The 14502-nt window shown below is 42.5% G+C and overlaps 1 protein-coding gene across 1 annotated transcript in view; it reads left to right on the top strand.

Annotated features, from left to right (window-relative positions):
• Positions 1-14502, top strand: part of UNC13B (unc-13 homolog B) — a 192728-nt gene that overhangs the window by 147479 nt on the left and 30747 nt on the right. Inside the window, exons 25-28 of the mRNA XM_054398324.1 lie at positions 5716-5842; positions 13206-13302; positions 14065-14208; positions 14337-14414. Coding sequence (XP_054254299.1) covers positions 5716-5842; positions 13206-13302; positions 14065-14208; positions 14337-14414 — 446 coding nt within the window. The remainder of the gene's footprint in view (positions 1-5715; positions 5843-13205; positions 13303-14064; positions 14209-14336; positions 14415-14502) is intronic.

Below are 14502 nucleotides of genomic sequence, written 5' to 3'. Positions count from 1 at the left end.
TTTAAATGTTTCTATTTGATTACTACTGCCCAAATTAACTCTGCCTCCAAGGTTTTGTCTGTTCACATCTCAAACCGTCCTCTTTAACTCTGTCCACCTGGGCTGAGCTTATTGTAGCTTTTACTGACATCCTTCTGGTCCCTTGTGAGCTTTTTGAGATAAGGACTGGCATAATGTTTCCACCTGTGAGTTCATCACTACATAGCAAATACTTGCAGAAAGAGCATCCCTCCTTGAAGTATCTCTTGGTGAGCAAAGCTGAGGCAGGTGATGGAGAGAGAAGGGTTTGCATAGGACAAGGGGTAATAGTTTCTTACTGGAAGAAGCTAGATTAGGAAGAAATGCTTCATCACAAGGGTGATGAGGCAGTGAAACAGGTTGCCCAGGGAAGTTGTGGAGGTTCCAGCCCTGGAAGTGTTAAAAGCTGAGTTGCATGGGGTCTCGAATAGCCTGATTCTAGTAGGAGGTGTCCCTGCCCGTGGCTGAGGGATGGAACTAGGTGATCTTTAAGCTCCCTTTCACCTCAAACTGTTCTATGATTCTGTGGTATTCCTGTCTTTGCTGATTTGTGGAATAATCTCAGGGCACATTGGTGTGCTCCAAGATCTCTTTGCATCAGGAGCTCTATGCAACAACAGTTAATCTTTTTTTTTTTGTGGAGGTATGTGCACATGAACCCAGTATACAACACTAATTTCTTACTTTCTTCATGGTATTTTTCCTTATGTTCTGTTCCTAAGTTCTGGATAATGTGAGCTCATTCACCTCACCAAGTGGTAAGTTCCTGCTTCTTGGTAGAGCTTATAGCTGTGAGTAAGCAAAGACTTTCATCAGGTGCTTGTTGTTTTAGCCCTTTGGATGTAGTTGCTAATATTAGCTTTAGTGTCCTCTAGTTCTATACCAGTGATGAGCAGATCTAGAAAGAAGACTTGGAAGACCATACTACTGATGCAGAAATTGCTGGTATGTGCTGTAAAGAGATTCCTCTTCTGACTAGTCACTGCAGTTGTCTTTTTGACAGTACCCCATATACTGAGCAGTTCTGGGCAATAACCCCTGTGCTGAGTCTGTGGCAGGCTCCGGCTCATGTGTGGCTTTATTCCTTCCCTTCTGGCTGGAGTGATGCTTGAGAATCTCTGTCTCTTCCACAGTGCAGTGGTGGTAAATTTTCTTCTAGCTTAAAAGCCATGCAGGTCTGGTGGTGTGAAACCGCTGCCTCCCTTCTTGAAATTTGAAGCTTGAAACTTCTGCACTGATCTCCAAAATTCAGTGTGGAAAAGAGTTGGGAGGCTGGGATGGGAGATGGTTACTCTGAGCTGGAAAGCAGTGCCTGGCTGTGTGAGTTGTTTTCCTTTTTCCCCACGAGTGGCAGCTAACTGTGTCTCCTAGCTGGAAGCTTACCCCCATGTGCAGAGCAGTATGTAGATACTAATTTATGTGTAGGAGACAGCGTTAGGGCCTTCAGGACCAAAAGTCTTGCTAACCTGTGAATGCTGAAGCATGTGTCCTTTGGGCACCTTCTTATGAGTTACATTACTGATTTGTAAAATGCTCAAGTTCTATTAAGGAAACACCTATTTTCTGGTTAAAATATGTTCAGCAACTGGTGTCTGAACGGCAGTGATGTGTTTGATGAAAAGCAAGTGCACTGCAGACCTGTCTTATGCCTTCATCTCTACTAGGGAAACTCAGTTTCTGACACAGCATGGAAGCTACAGGATCTGCCATGCTTGTTTCCTTTGCTTCCCCAAAGCAGGCAAAGCTCAGGGCACCATTAACAGCAGACCTGTCCCTTCCCTCCTTGCTGACAAAGGCAATACAAGATGAGGCATTGAGAAATGTCCCTCGTTCTCCATCATCCCAGGAGTAAAACGTATCAGATACACATGTTGTGTGGCTCAGACTTGGCTGGCAAGTTCATGCTACCCTGGAGTCACTATAATGTAGAGGATGATTTTTCCAAGTCATACGGTTAGCTCTGCCTCTGTGACACTGACACTAAAAACTCCAGTTACCAGTGGGTTCAGCAGCTGGATAGCCTCTTTGTGAGCCTGCTGGTAACTGGGAGTTACTAGTTTTCATGCTGTCCTCTGTGAAACCCCTTAGGCCCAGGAGACACAAACACCCCAAGCAAAGAGGGCTTTTTCTCCTTTACTATGAAGACATTACAAAACAGTAATAGAAAATCAATGTCATCCTTGAAAGCAATGTTTTGTCTTATTCTGGACTCATTAGGAGAGCTTCGAATTGGAAGCCTCTCTGCTAGGAAGAGGGACTTGTACAGACAGGCAGGCAGGCAGGATTGAAATCAATCATTCTGCCACATTCTCACTTCTGATAAAGGGAAGGGGTATCAGATGCATACACAGATGCCAGCTGTCTAAAGTGTGAACACTTCACCAGCCTCAGTACCTATTTGTACCTATTTCTTTGCAGAAATTGAGCATTATTTGCTAGAAATTAACCCATGGAAAGTAGGCTGCCAATCAAGAAAAAAAATCCACAAATTAAGGATGTGGTGGAAATCTTTACTCTACCTGAAAAACAGAACTGGACATGAGAGTATAAAGTGTGCTGCTAGGAGGCAGTTCCCTATTAATGCCTTAATAACATGGCCTTGGTGGCCCTGAAAGCTCTTCTCTGGAGAAGGCTGCTTGCAAATGAAATCCGCTGAGGAAATGTGAGAGACTTGCAGAACTCTGCAGTCTTTTCAGGATAAAACATAGCAGTTCCTACAAAGTATCTGTGCACTCTTCCCCTGTTGCTGCTGCTGCTAAGCTCTTTGAAAGCCAGCAGGTTATAAAGCAGAACTGAAATGTGCGAAGACTGCTGGCTCCTGTGCTCTTCACTCTTTCTAAAATGGATTTCCAAAGTATGCCTCTGGCTGAGGTGTTTCCACCTTCAAGTGTTCTTAAATATGCCCCTTTACAAAGAAAGCAGCTGATCAAAACTGTGCAAGGTCCACTGGAGGGATGAAGGCAGATGGTACAAGCTGCTGGGGGTGAAGGGTTTGTTGGGTTTCATTGTCCTCTGGCATGTTTGAGCTGTTATAGTTCACTTTTGTCTTTTCTCTGTCACAAGCCCCTCCTTTGTTTCGCATACGTAAAGTTCTCTTTTATGGTGGTAAGACTTCTTTTTTTATCTTCCTCTTGGTGTCAAGCCTTTCCTTTACTGCTTATAGATAGCTAGGTAGTCATAGTAGCAGTCCTTGGGCTTACACTTCTGTGGCTGCTTTGTGTCTTCCTCTTCTGCAACTTAGTAGTGTTTTGAATGTCCTAAAAAAGAAAAAAAAAGTAGGAAAAGGCTTGAATTACTTGCTTTTAGTGGACTGCTTAATTTTGAGGAAATAAATCTGATTTGAGTCCTTTTTACTTCCAAGTCAGACCTTCCCTTTGCAGGAACAGCTCTTTTCCCATGCAACAAGAGCACCTGGATGGCAGTGCATATCAGAGTTAACGAAGTTGTAATTGTCCATTGATTTCCTCACTCTCATAGGGAGCTAAGTGGGCATGGCTATTGCTCTTTCCAGGTTTAGATCTATGGACAGAGCTTTGCATTTCTTTCCGTAGTAGTTCTTGAGGGAATTCAGCATTTCAGATACTGTGCTTGTACTTCCTTAGGTCTCAAGAGAGATAGTAGATGTATTAAATTAAAATGAGAATGGACTTTACTTGGCTCTGGTGCAAGCAAATTAATTGTGGAGAGTGCATGTGAAATAGTAGCACATGTAAAGTAATTTGTTCATTGATCCATCACCTCTGGGGACTATGTCTCTTAAATACTGGGCATTTTAATTTCTTTAAAACAAAGGCTGGATTTCTTTTTTGGGGGATTGTATCTGTGTGGATCTGCTACATGTGAATTAGAAGGAAATCTGTGTTATACTGCTACAGAGGTTTGCAAACAGGCCACTGGAGTGTTACACTGCCTGGGAGTTGACAAGGTTTATGGAATAATTATGCATGAAAAGTTATTTTTTGTGTTTTCAGTTGGGTAATTTATAATTTATTCATCCTTTCTTCTTGTTGAAGCTTCAAGAGAGATGTCAAGTTTCTTAATGTTTTTATATAGTTGCAGGAATTTGCATTTGCATGAAAACAGATGATGGTATTGTAAGATAAGCATGTCTGTCAGGTAACTGAGTAGAAAGCTAAGGATTTCTACATCATTAAGACATATCTTCTGCTGACGAATACCTGTAGTACACAATGCTCCTGTGTGCATATCACTACCTGATAATTGATACTTGGGCCGAAGTCCTGGATTAAAGCCATTCAAAATTAAGAGAAAGACCTCCACTATTTAGTGTAGCTGGATTCTGTCTACACGTCAGCAGCAATGCCCTTGGAAGGTTACATCAACAATGAGGCAACCACATCAGAAATAAGAAGAGTCTAAAATCAATTCTGGGAAAAAAAAACTTTGAGTCTTAGCCAAATCGTGTCTATTGTAGTCACATATCTTATGCTGTAGTCATGGACCTAGTGGCTTGATGTGGTGCTAGAGTTAACAAAGAAGCCTGGCACAAAGTCTATTCATCCTGTTGAAGCTTGGCAGAAGGAAGAGATGGATATGGTGGCACAGGGAAGCAGCAGTGCAGGATTGGTCAGCTGGTGATCTGTTGTCACAGTGCAGGCAAAAGCCGGCTGCTGGGTTCTCCTAGTATTGTGAAAAAGGAGTTAATCTTATTCTTCTCGAGGTGGGTTTTGAAGAAACTCAGTACAGCAGAAGGAGCTGCCTGTGTAAACCAGAGGGGTGGCTTGGGAAAAAGCATTGAGATGCTTTTAGGGGAACTTAATGAGCAGTTAAGAAATAGGGATTGTGGGCTGATCAGAGGTAGAAGTGAAATGGTGAAAGATGATAGTGTGGATGCAAGCTATGGTGGGTCTTGAGGGCAAAAACATGGAGCACGCATTTCTCATGGGAGAGAGGGGGTCTAAGGAGATGATCTCTGCAGAAATATAGGACTGAGTATTGTGAGTGCTTTAGCAGCATAAGCATGTAGCTTTGAAGGGTCATGTGAAGGCATATGTATTATACAAGGAGGAACTGCATTGTCCTGACATAGCTTAGGTACAAAAACGTAACAAAACCTGCCAGGAGGAAGAGGCTAAGCAGCAGGTAGGTATCAGTGGGTCAGTTCAGTGAACTGTGCTCAGGAAGGTAATATGGATAAGAAAATAGTTGCCTTCAGAAGTGTCATGAATTTCTCTGGGCATCAGGGAAGGCTTCATCTTCTATATAGCTCATTTGAGCTTTCCTGTGACTCACACTTTCAAACTCTTAAAGAACCCAATGCTTTCTACTCTTTTGTCTTAGAGGATGCAGTGTAACATGTTGATGTTGCCTTTGTTTATAACCAAGAATGAGCAGATTCAATCTCCTTGATTTGTTTCCTGCAAAGATGAAATCTAGTCTGTCACTTGTTAAATGGCATGTTACTACTTTATTGCTGTGACAACCAAAAGGTCTATAACAAATGGAAGAATTCATAGGAGCTGCAGAAATAACCTCCAGAGCCCCAAAGGTCAACCACCAAGAACCCCTGCCTGTTGCCAAAATCCTGTGTAATTATCCAGCTCAATAGCTGCTTCTTCCTCAAAACCGTTGCATACTGTGGACATTCATTACAAGACCCCTCCTCTGCCTTCATGCAGCGACAGTGGACAGTGGTAAATTCAAACCTAACTGCCTTTTTTTTTTCCTTCTCTACAGAGCATGAGAAACACAGATTGTGTAAAAGTGCAGACTATATGAATTTACACTTCAAAGTGAAGTGGCTGTACAATGAATATGTTCGTGATCTGCCTGCCTTCAAGGGAAAAGTGCCTGAATATCCAGCGTGAGTGTGTTCTGTCTCCTGTACAAGTTCCCACTATCTCCCTCTCTGTGTTACCTTGAGGGTAGTCATTTGGTTTTCCTGTAGCTGCCTTTATGATACACTGTTTCTTCACTTGGTGATTTTCTGTCTTTATGTGAATGTTTGTCCCCTCTGGTGTTCTGTGCTGCTTTTACAATTCAATCTCTTGTGGTACAATATCTCCCAAGATCTCAAAAGGTTTAGCAATGTCATGGGCAGTGTGTAAGCCACTTTGTGCCTGCGGTGTGCGTGGTAGTTTCTGAACAGCAGACTTCCGGCTGTATGCTTATGTTCTTGAGTTAATAGATGCAGCATTATCTGTAAGTACTGTATGTACATCTCTATGTATATGTGTGAATGTCATATGTATACACACACAACAGGATTTGTGAGTTTTCTGGGTTTTTTTAGTAAGACCAGATGGTTTAGTTGGAAACATCAGATAAACTGTCACTCTTAAGCTCCAAGCCAATTGTTCACAACTTTTATTTAACTTTAAAAGAGCAGCAGTAGATTTCAGCCCTGGAGAAGGTTTTAGAGACCCCCTGGAGAAGGTTTATGGAGAGAATACAGTTAGCTAGAGTATAACACATGGCCTAAAGCAAGAGCTGGTCTATCATTTCTGGTCAGTGTTTATCAGGTTTTCAGAGGCTTTCAGGAATAGTTGCTTCATTTCTCATTCAAGCAGCTTTTTTCACTGTAGTTTTCTCTTGCTTCACTCGAAAAGTTGATTTTGAGGGTTTAACACACTCCCCTTTTTCTCCCTCCAAACATTTTTTGCTTTGATTTGAGCTTGTTACGTTATATCCTACCAGCCTGGGCACAGAGAGCAAATTGTTCTAGTTTTACAAAAGCAAAGTGCTGTTCTTGTGTACCTTCCCAGCTTGCCTTGTTATATGAGGTTTACTCACCTCTCTCCAGCTGGTCTCTGTCTGGACATAAAACACCTGGGCTTAAATACAGCTGCTTATCTAAGTGTTTATAAAGTGTTGAAAGCTTATGGGTAAGAGTGAAGGGACATACAAACATGGGTGATACAGTTGTGGGTGTTTACTACAGACCACCAAACAAGGAAGAAGCTACTGATGAGGCCTTCTACAGGCAGCTGGAAGCAGCCTCAAGATCAAGTGCCCTGGTGCCCATGGGTGACTTCAACCACTCAGATATTAGTTGGAAAGATCACACAGCCAAACACAAACAGTCCAAAAGGTTCCTGCAGTGCTTTGATGACAACTTTCTCCTGCAAGTAGCTGAAGAACCAACAAGGAGAAGTGCAATGCTGGACCCGATATTACAAACAAAGAATTGGTTGTAGATGTCAAGGTTGTGGGTAATCTTGGTTGTAGTGACCATGACATGTTGGATTTTAATATCAACAGACAGAGAAGCAGGGTGAAAAGTAAAATTTCATCCCTGGACTTTAAAAGGGCCAACTTTCCCCTCTCCAAGACTCTACTTGGAAATATCCAGTGGGCTTAGGGCTCTGGAAGGAAGGGGGCCCCAAAAGACCTGGTTGATGTTCAAACATTACCTCCTCCAAGCTCAAGAGAAAAGTATTCCCTTGAAAAAAAAGTTAAGTAGCAAGCAGAAGACCTGCATGGATAAGCAAGGAACTCTTGGTAAAACTCAAAACCAAACAGGAGGTTTACAATATGTGGAAAAAAGGACTGCTCAATTGGGAGGATTATAGAGATGTAGCCAGAGAATGTAGAGATGCAACAAGGAAAGCCAAGGCCCTCCTGGAACTGAATCTTGTCAGAGGGGTGAAGGAGAACAAGAAGAGTTTTTTCAAATATATCAATGATAAAAGGAAGAGCAGGCAAAAGGTGGGCCCACTGCTGAATGAGATGGGAGATATGGTAACTGATGATGCAGAGATGGCAGAGTTGCTGAATGCCTTCTTTGCCTCAGTCTTCACTCCTAAGACCAGCCCTCAGGAACCTCAGTCTCTAGAAGCAAGGGAGCAGAACTGGAGAGATGTGGACATTCCGCTGGTCAGTCAGGACAGGGTTAGAGATCTCTTACAGCATCTGAAGACACACAAATCCATGGGCCCTGATGGGATGCATCCACGAGTGCTGAGAGAGCTGGCTGATACTGTTGCTGAACCTCTCTGCATCATCTTTGAAAAGTCTTGGAAAACAGGAGAGGTGCCTGATGACTGGGAGAAAGCAAATGTCACTCCAGTCTTCAAAAAGGGCAAGAAGGAGGAGCCAGGCAACTACAGACCAGGCAGTCCCACCTCCATCCCTGGAAAGATGATGGAACAGCTCATCCTGGAGGTCATCTCTAACCACATGGAAGACAAGAAGGTTATCAGGTGTAGCCATCATAGATTTACAAAGGGGAGATCCTGTCTAACTAACCTGATAGCCTTCTATGAAGTTATGACCAAGTGGGCAGATGAGGGAAGAGCAGTGGATGTCATATATCTTGACTTCATAAAGCTTTTGACACATAACATCTTCCATAACATCCTCCTAGAAAAGCTCAGGAGATGTGGCATAGATGGTTGGTCAGTGAGGTGGATTGAAAACTGCCTCCACAACAGAGTTCAGAGGGTCATCATTAATGGCACAGAGCCAACTTGGAGGCCTGTGGCAAGTGGTGTCCCCCAGGGATCTGTACTGGGTCCAGTTGTGTTCAGTATCTTTATCACCAGCCTGGATGAGGGCATTGAGAGTACCCTCAGCAAGTTCTCTGTGATACAAAACTGGGGGGGGTTGGCTGATACCCTGTCAGGCTGTGCAGCCATCCACTGGTGGTTCACAGTGGTAAGACAAGGAACAATGGGTTCAAAGTTGAACATAGAAGATTTCACCTCAACATGAGGAGAAACTTTTTTACAGTGAAGGTGACAGAGCACTGGAACAGGCTGCCCAGGGAGGTTGTGGAGTCTCCTTCTCTGGAGACTTTCAAAATCCACCTGGATGCGTTCCTGTGCAGACTGCCCTAAGTGATCCTGCTCTGGCAGGGGAGTAGGTCCTGATGATCTCTTCAAGTCCCTTCCATCCTCTGATATACTGTGATACTGTGATCTAGACCTGACCCTGCAGGCAGTGCTGATGCACAGACATGCAGGATTGATAGCAATTTTTTTTACATATATTTTATTTTTCCCTTTTAAGTGTTATTTTATGACTAGTGATGCTTCCAGTGGGACACAGGCAAGGCACGCTCTACAGTGTGTCCTACCTAGCTGCTTTTCCTACCCTATGCACAACTGCCCACTGCTCTCTAAGTGTTGCACTTGGCAATTTTCCCTTTAAAAAAAAAAAAGTCTTCTTGGTCTGTTTCCAGCTTGGCATTTTGAATTCTCTTCCCATTGTGTGATGCACACAGTCCCTTCGAGCCTGGTCCTAGCGGCATACTAATAAGATTTGAGGCAGTTGGCGTAATTGCTCAACTTGGGGTATAGGCCTTGCTTAACAAATCAGGTCAGTGAGAGGCATTAACTTGGTGAGCAGGGTGCTGGAATGACAGTCTCAGAAGCCCTGTTCTATTTGCTGTGCCTCTGAGTCAGCACAGTCTCAGGCAAACCGTCATGTGTTCTTAATCTCTCTTTTTCTCCTGTATAATCATGGTAACGATGCTCAATTCCATTCTGCAGTCATTTGCAGACTCTTCTGCTCTGCTGGTTTTGCAGTAGGGCTTCAATGTTCATGTACATTTGCACCTCCTGGCTTTGTTCCTTCACTATTTTCTTTTAGTGCAGTAGCCTGGTTGTCAAACAACCTTCACCTGTTACAAAATACCCCTTGATACTAGTTATAGCAATGTGCTCTTGTCCTTTGTTTTGCATAACAAGAATTTTTAGTCTTGAATCTTCCTTAACAAAGGAGTCCCAGTCATCAGGCTTGCACATTATCAAATCCTTAGCTGATCCTTAGATGAAACTAAATTCCTGCTGTCCAGAGAACAGATGAACTGTCTACTTGTCAGACAAGAACCTGTCCATAAACTCACTTTTTGAGCTAAAACTATAAGAAACCATGTTAGTAAATAGTATTTAGATATGATTGAATAAAGTGGTATCCAAAGTATTGAAGCTTAGGTTTTTATCCTTCTCTTACTTTCTGATATTCAGCAGCAGTTTCTGAAACTCAAGTAACAATATAGCTGAGAGTGGATCTTCAAAACTTCCTCTCCTCACTTTTTAGCTGCCAGCTAAAAGCTGTGGAAAGTCAGTTTCTGTAAAACTCTTGCCTTTTTAGATGTGTCAATAAGTGTTCTATATTTTGTTTTAACGCTGATGTTGGCATGCAGCTAGCATTGTAGCTATACTGGAGACTCCCTCCTCTCTGATGGGGGAAGGCATTCCTTCCTTTGAAATCCTGTCATACGCTTTTGGCTCACTTCATCAAACACAGTATTTTTTTCTTTTACTCTTTGAAATGCTTCCTGCTTTCTTGCCTCTGTGCTTGCCAGGACCCACAGGATGTTCGCTGAGTACCCACATGCATCAGCACACCAAACGAATAAGATCAATTTACCTGTAAAAGTCTGAGACCACAGGAGCCATGCTCATGGCCAAGCTGAAACTGCAGCCTTTTGTGTTACTGTTGTGCAGCTAACAGAAACAGACTTTAATTTAGTCAAAAATCACCACTCCCTTTCCCTGCAGGCAGGACTGAGGCATATTCTGTGTAAACCTCATTTGGAGAGGTTGTCTGTGCCACCTCAAGTCAGGTTTTGCTGACCCCTACAAGCAGAGAACATCTTTAAAGCAGCAGAGTGACCCTTTGCCTTGTGTGCTGGTGTGTGAGTCATTTATGGTGCTTCCTTCCAAATCAATAATTGAAGCAGACGATGAAGAAGATATTTGCCATATAACAACATTCTGAAGCTATTTCTGTGTGAAATCAGATTATTTTTATTCATTTCTGTGCTAGATAATTTTGAATATCATTTTGGATATGTTGCCTTTTTAGTCCTCACTTGATCAGCAGTCCAAGACATGATAGTAAAACACTGTAAGGGGTATTTGGCCTAAGATAACTCTAGGTTTGTTACAGCTCAAAGCACAGTTTTGTCCTGAGTGTATTTATAGATGATTTATAACTCTTGTGTTTTCTTGCCATCTAATAAAGGACAAAATTGAGGCTAGCTTTGCAAATGTAGTTAATGAATTTCTTGACCTCACCTTAGTGATTCACTTTGCACTTAAACATTTGTATTACCTCTCTCTGGAGGTAATGCTATTTTTACTGGAAGTAGGGGCAAATACAGTGATACCAGCCACTCAGCAGTCCCTTTTTCCTTTCCAACTTCATTTAGACCATTTTGTAAGAGAGCAAAATACCTACACATAGGATTTTTTTTTCATATATCTCAGCATTCGATAGCTATAAAAATGGGCAATGACTGTTCTCAACAGTGAAAGGCCCTTTCATATGAGTATGGTGCAGTGACCAAGGATGAACGATTATTGGGAGTGAGAATTATGGCTTCTGGCACAAACAGGTAGTCCTCCCTCTGTATGGACCTATGATATTTGAAGCAGTCAGCATCTTGTAGCCCAGAACGTATGAAACAGGTGGAAGACATGTAGTTGCTTCCTTCTAAACTGAGTGAGTTCTCTTTTAAGGACTGATTGTGCTGTTGCTTTAAATATGCTATTGCAGTTTAAAACAGAATGTTGAAAGCTTAAGAAACTTGCAGCAGGCTCCAAAATATGCTGATTTTTAGGAGCCTGGAGTGCCATTTGGGAAGATTTTTTTCCAGAATACAGGAAGTCTGTATGTCTGTGTGAGTGTTCCACTGTTGCTGTCTGTATTAAATGCGGCTGCATAGACAGGTTGCTGTTGGCATTTAACAGTGTTGGTTACAGTTTCCAATATTAGCATTGATGTGCTTTATATTTCAAAGTGTAGAGAGTATTTAAGGCTGTCTAATATGCTCTGTCTATGAATTTGCTCTTGATCTCCCTCTCATGTCTACCACATGCTTTCATGTTCTTTGCAAACTCAACCCATAATTAGCACAATCTCTACGAACACAGCTGCCTGTTTAGCGAAGGCTGTACTCTCTGAATCTCTATAATAATCTTTTGTATGAACTGAAATCACACATGGGCTCTTTTTCCCCTTATTTGTGAATGCTGTTTAGTAATATTTGAAATTAAGATTTGCTTTAGCTGTGGTATGTTGACACTTGAACACCACAAAGCCCAGACAGACATTTAAATAAAGATCTAAGTGCTGTGTTATTCTTTAAACACAATACACATCCCCACACCCCCTTTTTTACAGAGTCACTATGTCCCACAGAGCAGAGTAAAGGATGACCAGCTGTAAGATCCCATCACTGAAGCTGCTTATCACCTTGCCTATTTAGCCAAGGTGGGAGTGTGTAAAAGCCTTTTGTTCACTGCAGGAGCTAGTTCCAGACACCACTTAACGAGATGTATTAGTGGCTGCTTCAGCAGCTTGTTGGCTTTTGCTTTACCATTTAGCTTGTCCTCCGAAGTGAGAAGAAGCAGAGACAAAACTTTGCTGCCCTGCTTCATTTTGTGCCCCACCCCTACTCCAAGGCTGTTGGTCAAGCACTTAAAATGAACTATATCTGTGCTTCTTTGAAAGAAAACAACAAAGAGCTGCCTGGAGGGCTGGACAGGTTCTGGCAAGCCCTGGCAGATGTGATGTGCAATCACTAGAACTTAGTTTTACTCAGTCCCAGTGAGATCACCAGCCCATAGAAATGGGAGGTTGTTCAATAGAAGGCTTGGAGAAAGGAAGAGCAGGATTAAAGTGAAGAAAATTCAACCCTTGATTCTCCTTCCTGGCACTACAGAAATATGTCTATATCTGCAGATAAAATGTCTGAAGGCTCCTGGAAAACAGACACATCTTTTCTTTGCTTTTTACTCATTTGCAGTTCTGACATGAAAGATGCTACACCCAAATGGGCAGCAGGATGGTGTCTTGGCATGCAGAGGTAGTGGGTTTGGAGGTCACCCTGTCATGTCTGACAGGGGTGAAAGGGGAATACAAAGTGCTCCAAACTGACACAAAGTTAGAGGTCGTTCTCTAGGGGTGAAAAAGGGGGAAGGTACCAAGGAAGAGGAAAGATAGCGGAGGACAAAACCAGCTCAGGACCAACAGTTTGTAAAGGCTGGGCTTCTGCTGATCCAGCCCAAGTGATGATAGAGGACCTCCTCACCAGCAGCTTATGTTACAGGTAGGAGTACCTTTAGGAACATTGCCTGCATGCACAGATAACAACATTTAGACATTTAACAGTGGCAAACTTTCACAAGGCTTGCTGAAGCTTCAGAACAGTCTGAGCCTGGTTGGGGTGCTCTGCTGCTTGCTGTAACTTGCTGTCACTCCTATCCCTCCTGCAGGTGGTTTGAGCAGTTTGTGATGCAGTGGCTGGATGAAAATGAAGATGTTTCCTTAGAATTCCTGCATGGTGCTCTGGAGAGAGATAAAAAAGATGGGGTATGTATGTCTCTTTGAGTGGGGGACTTGGGGTTGCATTCTTCAGTGCCTAGAACCAAACACCATCACCATAAATTCAGCCGTCGTACAAATGGAGCCCTTTTTGTTTGCTAAACAACTGGGAAACTTGTTTATTGTAGGACTTTTCTCTGTAGGTCACAAAGAGCTGTTTCATGGCAATGTGCATATGATGCATTTATGTCTGAATCTGTCAGCCAGGGTCGTGGTGGTCTCTTATCTCTGTGTTTGTGGGAAGTAGTTGAAGTATAAGCACTTTGCATGTACTTAGTCATGCAGTGAGAATATGACCTTTATCTACTGATAGAGTGCTCTTACTTTTTTGCTGAGAATTCTGATGGAGAAGCCTTCCCATTTGTTCAGTGACTGTTGGTCCTGTAGTCTGCTAATGTAAGCATTCTCTTTATGATCTACATTTTTGAAAAATCTGAAAAAAAGCCTTTCACTCTCTTCTTTCCTCATTAACTGTCAGGAAAGCTATGCATTTCATTAATGATCTCAGCATCATACTACATTTTCCTGATGCTTGTCATATAGTTAGTGAAGGACAGTAAACTTCTAAGTCAAAAGAATGAACTATTTAGCTCCTCTGGGCCATTTGGAGAACTTTTAACTAATTCTAAAGATGATGTACTTTTTGGTAAAGTTGTTCTGCTTCCAATATGCAGATGATGGAGACATTGATGAAATGGATGTATTTGAGATCTTTCCATTTGAGAATGACTTCTTGTTCTTCTGGTTTAGTTCCAGCAAACGTCCGAGCATGCTCTGTTCTCTTGCTCAGTGGTGGATGTCTTCACGCAGCTCAATCAGAGCTTTGAGATCATCAAGAAGTTGGAGTGCCCAGACCCTGTCATTGTTGCTCATTATAACAGGAGATTTGCTAAGGTAATGTCCTCAAAATCCTGCTGTTTACCTTCCCTTACCGGGATTCAAACCTGCACGATGTTTTACCTCCTGGAGTTCTCCTGCAGCAGTAGAGGACAAGTAATACTGCTTATATCTTGTCTTTGTAGACTATTGGAAAAGTGCTGATGCAGTATGCTGACATTCTTTCCAAGAGCTTCCAGTCCTACTGCTCGAAGGAAAAACTGGTGAGTTATGCTGAGCTGCTCTTCTGCTCTGAGGAATCATGTAATCTTCCTGATCACATTGCAGCTGACTGTGTTGATGGCATAAATA

This window comes from Indicator indicator (genome assembly GCF_027791375.1).
Source record: "Indicator indicator isolate 239-I01 chromosome Z unlocalized genomic scaffold, UM_Iind_1.1 iindZ_random_scaffold_45, whole genome shotgun sequence".
Lineage (NCBI taxonomy): Eukaryota > Metazoa > Chordata > Aves > Piciformes > Indicatoridae > Indicator > Indicator indicator.
Note: the sequence above shows the minus strand (reverse complement) of the source record. Positions and strands in the feature narration are given on the sequence as shown.